General features: G+C 41.7%; 1 gene segment (V, D, J or C); it reads right to left on the minus strand.

The window, feature by feature from the left end:
- Positions 1-1,306: 1,306 nt before the first annotated feature.
- LOC115367546 (Ig kappa chain V region Mem5-like) lies at positions 1,307-8,445 on the minus strand. The segment is given in 3 exon segments: positions 1,307-1,820; positions 3,267-3,304; positions 8,150-8,445. Coding segments are annotated over 3 exon segments (666 nt in total).
- Positions 8,446-8,768: the final 323 nt, after the last annotated feature.

Here is an 8,768-nt window from a genome sequence, read left to right on the forward strand (position 1 = left end):
ATATATTCAATTTTCAGATAATTGATTCAATTATTCATTAGGGGCAATTCATGTTAATAATGCTTATATATGAAATATTGAGTGATCAAATGATTCTTTTAAGTTTAGAGTAAAATAAATTAAATTAAACGTCTGAGTTTCCAGTGAGTCTGAAGGTAAAATTTACGTACAGCACAGATGGTTATTCCAGGCAGTTTGGATTCATCCATTTTATGTTCAACCATCCCATGCTGACCTCCAACCTGCTGGAAGTCAACTTCCACTGCATTCAGTTGTTCCCTCTTCACTCTGTCAGTCCAAGACTGGGAAGACTGGGGAAACTGCTGCAGTCCAAACACAAGCACACACTGAACTTCTTGTGCCTCATTCAGGCTAAAACGTGGAGTATGATGTTAGTGATGATGCCATAGCTGATATCAGAAAAATGGATTCATAATTTATTAAAAATAAAACTATTATATCATTCACTCCCAGCCTTGGTATTCAAATGGGTTTGTCCTCTTTCTTTATGTAAAAAGGGGCCACATCAAGGCCGTCCCTCTTCACCACTTTGATTCACCTCAGTGCTTGAGCCCCTTTCTGTAAAGGAACACACACATTTTGAAATATTTTAGAGGTCATCACAGATGTTTTGTTACTTTATGCTGATGATATCCTGCTTTTCATTACTATTTCATATATTTCTTTTCATTTATAATTTCATGTAGGTTATTTAAAGCTCTCACCTGAGATACATGGTTTTGTCTGATTTTTAAGGTAGTAAATAATATTTATTGAGTGAAAAAAAAACCCAAACCAAAGCAAGATTTTATTGAACATTCACAAACTGCTTGGCCATTAATAGTGGAGATTGGCCTGTTGTTGACAATGACATGTATATAAAATGTTGTGTTTTGTTCAGGACTTATGAAACTGGCACATGTTGCATGAATGATCAGATACATTAAGAAGTGACAGAGACTTCTAATTTCTGGAAATCCAAAATCTCAGCCAGTGACATTTTCATATATCATGTTTTTTTTTCATGAATTAAAACCAGAGAGAGAAATGATCAAATGTTGGTGAAATGTGTGACACTCATTTTTCAAGTTTGATTTTTCCACAGTCAGTATAATTTTGGCCTTTTGGTGCAATTTGAAATGCTGCAAACTATTGAAAGACAAACTCTGATAGCTCTGATCTTACGTTTCAGTTGAATGAACAAATGTTATGTTTGATGTGAATTTGACCTGAACAGAAATAACCAGCCTCACATCAACCTGTGAACTAAACTCAGCACTTGTAATGATGTTCATGGAAACAGAGCTGATTTGGTGAAAATATTTTTATTGTCTTAACATAGAGGGAATACTGACATGAGTGCAAGCAAGAAAACATTATGATTAGAAGATATAATGATGCTTGTGAGAGAGAGGCATGAGGCAGAGTGCAGAGTGAGAACAGCTGCAGAGTGAAACCAGTAGCAGAAGTCCCAGTGAGTCAGGTCAGTTACTGGGGACACTGGTCTCTCCTCAGTGTCTCGGCCTGTGGAGACTGGGAGCCCTGGGTGGCCTCACAGGTGACAGAGCCCAGCTTCCTCCACTGGTCTGCAGTGAGCCTCAGGGTGCTGCTCCAGCTGTAGAGGCCGTCCTTCTCCAGCACCCCGGGGCTCCTGCTCTGCTCCCAGCTGCTGCTGCTGCTGCTGCTGCTGCCGTCCACCTTCCAGGCCAGCCTCCAGTCTGAGGGGAAGCCCTTGTTGGCCAGGCACATGAGTGTGGCCCTCCCCTGCTGCAGCTCCTCTCTGGAGGGGGGGAGCACCGTCAGGGTGGGACGGGCGTCACCTAGGAGACACCAATCAGCTTAGAGGGCGGGAAATAAGCAGCTGGCAGTGAGTCAGCGGGCGGTTGGACACCTTTACTGTGTGAGAGTCCATTTTCCCCTTTAAGGACTTTCTGTCAGATGGTTTTTATGCTCCAGCAGTCACTCACTCACACCCTGTTTCACTTCCCTTTAAGAAGCCTCTCATGCACATCAGCACAGAAAGAGTCCTCATATGAACACAAATACATCAACAAACATAGCAGATAAAAATGAAAATTATCTGGCTACTCCCTAAAAATGATCACTCATCACTTATGCTTTGTTTCTTAAATAATTTAATGAATAGAAACAAACTCGAAATTTCACAATTTCAAATTTACGGTGAAGTTAGTTTTTTTTTTTTTTTTTTTTCAGCACAAATTGTGCTTTGTATAAAGTCAACTCTAAAATAGTGGCTGTTTTGAAGAAATCTGAACAAGAGAATCTTTAACTTGAATATACTTTTGTTGATCATTTTCAGGTAAAAAGATGTTAGAGCCACAAAATTCTGTTCATCAAAACTGATTTCAACCAGCAAACACACAAAGTAATGCATCAAATTATTTTCATCCTATGTGTTAAAAAAATGAGATGAAATTAAGAATATGAAATTTGGCTACATTTTCAGATTTTAATCTTAATCCCCACTCTGTTCAAATTAGTTTTCATTCAGCTTCACATGTTATGTAAAAATACTAAATTAAAATCAGTTTGGTCAAACAGTCTGAAGGAACCAAAGCTTTGCATTCAACTTTTCTAACATTGAAGATGGTCAGTTTTAAACATTTTTCACAATTTTATAAAGAAAAGTCTAAAGAAGTACTGAGTCAAACTAAGTGGTTAAGGAGAAAAACAGGCAAGAAAAAACAGTGACTATAAGTGATGGAAATTAACAAAATACATGTTAAAACCAACCACTAACACTCACACAGGAGAATTAAAGTAACCCAGCAGCAGTAATACATTAAATGGTATTTAATATTTGTGCAGAAACTTACTTCCAACATCCAGTCTGGTTCCTCCACCAAAAGTCCACCACAGTGATACAAACTCATTGAGCCGCCGTACAAAAACCTCTGACTGTAGAGAGACACGGCTCTCTCACTTTGTCAGAGAAAGCAACAACTACAAGCCCTCAAGATGCCACTTTAAAGAAATAATCTGGAATCAATGCCTTCTCTTCTGTTTCTAATGAACTTCATTTTAATAAACTTAAATGACTTCAAATTAAAGAAATATGATCAATCATTTGGATTCAGTTTTTCAAAGTCTCCTCTGATTTCACTACTTAGAGATCACTGTTGGCTTAAAATCAGATATTAACACGCAAAGTCAAGCATGGCAGTTTGTTTGATAAAGTGCAAATAATATGAAAAAATTAATATTTTTCTCATGGATTGATGAGAACATGAAATAATTAAACTTACTTCCAACATCCAGTCTGGTTCCTCCACCAAAAGTCAACCACAGTGATACAAACTCATTGAGGCGCCGTACAAAAACCTCTGACTGTAGAGAGACACGGCTCTCTCACTTTGAAAACAACAAACTCACTGAAATCAGCCTCAGGTTTTAAAACTTAACAACAACTGACTGACATATCATTATCCATCAAACTGTGTCAGAAATGGTCAATATTGATTATATTTAATTTTGAAAATACATTTAATTTTTGGCAGTGAAATTGTTTTCTTTACCAGTAGAGTAAAACATGACAGTTAACATTCTTGGAGAAAACATGCATGTATCAACCGAAAACTACATATGACATAACTTTGATCATTTTTAAAACTACAGTTTGAAGCTTGACAACCTGGGTTGCCATGGTAACTGTTTCCACAGAGCTAACCTGCTGCGGAGCAGGTTTTGTCCAGGCTCACTGATCCAAACGTGTAAACCATCCACCCATTCAGCTGCTTCCCTACAGGATCCCGGTGTGGACAAAAATGCTGCATTCAAATGAAAGCGTCAGTCGACCTGCCGTACAGATTGTGCTGTTCACATGGAGACGTGTGTGCAGACCTGCAGAAGCACTTTGCTCTCCATCAGTTATTATATCAGAGATGTATGTTTTGGTAGCACTGTACGGCGCTGTATGCCTCCTTAGGAAGTCCAAGGTCTCATCCCCACATCACCACTACCAATGGTGAAATGTAAACAAACTGAAAATACCTGAGGCAGATAGTTTGGCTTCAACCCCACAGCCAGCAGCTGCACATCAGGCATACAGATGTTGTCATATTAACATGCTCTGGACTGGACCATTTGGAGCCCTCTGGCAATAATCTTGTAAACTTTATGGTGTAACGTCTCGCCCTGCTTCACAACTTATGTCTTTCTTTTTTCATTCATTGAGTCATTTCTCCAGGGCATTTAACACCATCCAGCCCCTCATTCTTAGAGACAAACCAGAAACTGTGTCTGGGCTGGTCAGGAGCAGCACTGGGGCCCCACAGGGGACCGTTTTAGCACCGTTCCCGTTCTCCCTGTACACAGCGGACTTTAAGTATAGTTCTGAGTCCTTTCACTACAAAAAATGATACAGCTATTGTAGCATGTATCAGGAGGGGCAGGAGCAGGAGTGCAGGGACCTTGTGGAGGCCTTCAGGAACTGGTAAAACAAGAGCTGCCTCTACCTGAATACCGGCGAGACTAAGGAGATGGTGGTGGATTTCAGGAGGGCAAAGACATACCCTCTATTAGGTCATTGAGGTGGTGAACACCCACAGATACCTGGGCATCCTCATGGATGACAAGCTGGACTGGTCCCCAAACACCGACGCCCTCTACAGGAAGGGACAGAGCCAACTGTTCTTCCTGCGGACACTTATGTCCTTTGATGTGTGCAGTGAAATGCTGCACATGTTTTATCACACTGTGGTGGTCAGTGCCCTTTTTTATGCTGCCGTGTGCTGGGGCGGCAGCCTGACCGACAGCAACACCAAGTGGTTGGACAAGTTGGTGAAAAAAGCCAGCTCGGTGCTCGGCAGGAGGCTGGACTCTGAAATCTGTGGTGGAGAGGGTCATACTGAACAAACTGAACAGCAGACAGCCTCTCCACAGTCTTTTCACCTGACAGAGGAGCAGCTACAGCACTCGGCTGTTCTCGCTGCGCTGCAGAACAGAAAGCTTCAGGAGATCCTTTGTCCCCATGGCAATCAGACTCTAACAGCTCGTGAGTCTCACATAATGACCACGCCACAGCCTTGCTTGTAAAATGGACTATTTTAACTCTATTTATGCTATTTTAAACTTACTTGGTAATATTTTAATTCTATTTATATAATTTTTTTTAAAGCTAGTTTGATACAATTTGACTGTGTGTAGGACTGTGGGTATGATTGTTGTTGATTGTGAGCTGCTGGACACTTGAATTTTACTGTGGGGATTAATAAAGTTCTATCTATCTATCTATCTATCTATCTATCTATCTATCTATCTAGCTAGCTAGCTATCATTGTTTTATTGTTGAAATCCTTACCTCTCCTCTCCTTTCAGACAACTTGACTTCCTGCCCTGTGTGTGTTCACTCCACTGTGATTATGCTGCCACGCCCTGATGAGTTTCACCTGTGTCTAGGGCTGGGCGATATACCGAAAATTTACCGATACCAAAATTTATGATGATAACCGACGTCACTTTGCTCATGTCGGTATGTTCGGTATAAAAAAACAAAATAAAAGTCGTTTGGCTGTGTGTAGGTAGGCCTGTTCATGTCCCTTTAAAGAGCATATTGCAGGTTAAATTTTTTACAAAATTTATACTTAACATTGTGTGAAAATGACCATGTGAAAGGTTAATGCAGGATTTCATATGTTTTACAAGATATTAGGGCACGTATTTAGAGGAAAAAGTGGCCGTTTTGAGCAAAGCTCCTAAAAACGCTCTTTTTTTCAACATGGCGTCATATGACGTAACAAGAGGGAGTCGGTCTCCTCAGCTCTGCTCCAGCTCAGTGTGCAGCAGTAGGTGGTTGAGTCTGAGCGGTCTTGGTCTAATGAGTTGGTCTGTTTTCAGTAGTTTTACATAGCATTTATTTATCATCATCATGGTAAATTATTTTTTTTGTGCTGGCTGCACAAACTCCAACCTGTCAGGACGTCGGCTCCACCGTTTTCGAGGAGAGAAACTCAGAGCGACCATAAATGGCAGCAAAACACAGTAGACACTCACACTGAGCCTAAAAGAAACAAGTTCACATAAATTAGATAAATAACATAAATAAACAGAACCTATTGCGTTTTGCTGTCATTTATGATTGAGCTGAGTTTCTCTACTCTCCTCTGTTTGACCGCGGGCAGAGCTGAGTGCTCCGAGCTGAGCGAAGCAGAGCAGAGACAGTGAACCGGGTTGGGTTGACAACAACTACACTCGTTACTGTACTGTAAAGGGCTGCTCACACAGGGCAGTCACATTACCTAAAGCGATCGCCCCAGGAATGCACGTCATCACGTTGAAATACAACAACAAGCATGGTCCGATGTCATCATAAATCAATATAGTTCAAATACATTCATCATGTCTTCCTTTTAGCTAAAAGACGTTTTTGTTTCTCTTAATCAGACATGGGATGTTTATTTACCTTGACAGTTTCAGAGGTAACTCCTCCTTCTTCAGAAAGCGTCTGACTGACAGCCGGAGTGGCACCTGTCAGATCCGGCAGACCGGGTGCCGCGGACCGGGGGAGCGCGGTGCCGGAGCGGCATGTCAGCCGGCTGCTACTTTAAACCTGGTGGCGGCGCACACCGGCCAGCCCACCTGATGCCAGCCGGCACCGCGCCCACCGGGTCAGGTCTGCCGGATCTGACAGGTGCGCGGCGCACAGAGACTGCCACACACACATATATATATATATATATATATATATATATATATATATATATATATATATATTATATATAATATATATATATATACCTTTCATCATAAATCAACTTTTGTTTATACGCGGTTGAAGCAGCACGACAGCGACAGACGACAAGGCGGCGGCTTTAAAATCAGTATCTTTTATCAAGAAGCTGTTTATCTCTCTCCTGCGGTAACGGTAAAGCGCTATACGACGCAGTGTGGAGTTATATGATGCAGTGCGAAATACGACTGATAGAAGCTCATTAGTTTCCGTTATGGGTAAGTATCAATACTCCTGCTGGTATCAGACGAGCATTACTAGTTATAGCCTGATACGTGATAGCAAACTTTACAGTGTTGTGATGTGAACACAGTGTTAAATAACGCTTGCAAACATTCATAGATAAACGCGTATATATCTACAAGCTAACCGTCACTGACCAACACACCTGCCCAGTCCTCCGCTGGTTCTCCTCGCAGCACAGCTGAATCTCTCTGTCCGTTATTTCTTCTGACCCTGGTCTGTTCCTGGTCTCTTTGACGCCTAACAGGCTCATAATTATAAGGCTGTGGTCCATCATATTGATATGAATACACATTCACAGCTTCTTCAGCGTCACAACTAGCATTAAGATCCATTATATTCCTATTGTTCAAATTGACCGCACTCCCTCTTCCTACGTCACTTCAGGTTTAGCTTTTTCAGATGCGGAAGTAAAATTCTGTCACAAAAACAAGTCCAGAGGTCTCTGTAGAATATATATATGCATATTTCAATGACAATTCAGTTCCCACATCATTTTCCTACACATTGATTCACTGGGGTCTCCAACCTGCAATATGCTCTTTAACACGCTGTACTACGTGTACAGCGTGTGTAGTCACGTGACTCCACCCCTCCAGTCTGCAACAAGACGGGAAAGAGACGCTGAGGAAACGGAGGACGGCTCAAATGTAGGAGCGGCTGCGGCTGCAGCTGAGGCAACTGAAGGAGATTCAGTCGAGGACGACTTGCTTGTCATATTTTATACTTTTAAACTTGGTTTGAATGTCAGTTGTTCAATAAATTTAACTAAAATTATTTAATATGTATTTTCTTGAGTTATTCTCAGACAGCACAGAGTTAGAGTCGCACTTCTCAGGCATGCAAACTCGTCGCCTTTCGGCTACAATCGCGTTTTTTTTTTTTTTTTTTTTTTTTTTTGGTCAATCGGGTCATTCACGTGAATCGCGTAGTTTGAAAGAAACGCCTGGTTTCCGAGTCCAGTAAATACAGCAGTTATAGCAAGTAGGAGGCATACTGTCAATAAAACTGGCTGTGGAGCAAGAAATTATGCTGCCATTGCCCCATCTAGTGGCAAACGGAAAAAAACTTTCCTTCCATTGCAATAAATAGGTCCAGGGTGGCATACTGTCAATATCACTGTCAATCCCCCCCCCGCTACCCGTTCACTGTGTGAACGGGTAGCGGTGATGCTGCTGACAGTAGTAAACTCCTGAATCTTCAGCCTGGACTCCACTGATGGTCATAGTGAAGTCAGTCCCAGATCCACTTCCACTAAAACGACTTGAAACTCCAGACTGACGGGTTGAAGCAGAATATATCAGGAGTTTAGGAGCTTCTCCAGGTTTCTGAAGGTACCAACTGAGCTCATTCCTAACATATGTACTGGTTTTACATCTGATAGAGACAGTCTGTCCTGGACTAACAGACTGAGATCCAGGAGACTGAGTCAGAATGATATCTCCTGATGACATCTCTGATAAGGTAAGGTGCAGGTAGCTAGGTGAGCGTTTTCTGAGCTGAAGAGCAGATCAGAAAGAGCAAGAATCTCAGATCTTTAAAGGGAGAGGCAGTTTGCCAGGCTTTCAAATGGATTGAGAGACGGATACATCTGATGAATAAACATGAGGTGGGTGGGTTTGATTGGTCTCTGTCCATTTCAGTGAGAAGACCAGAACATTGTGAGGAGAACAACAGGTGGAACATGCAGGGGGAAGCAGACAGGTGGAACTCTATGGTTGAGGCTCTGAATATGGAAGATGTGAGAAAAGTGAAGGAGGCCAGCAGAAACTTGGCT

This window comes from Myripristis murdjan, chromosome 11 (assembly GCF_902150065.1).
Source record: "Myripristis murdjan chromosome 11, fMyrMur1.1, whole genome shotgun sequence".
Classification (NCBI taxonomy): domain Eukaryota; kingdom Metazoa; phylum Chordata; class Actinopteri; order Holocentriformes; family Holocentridae; genus Myripristis; species Myripristis murdjan.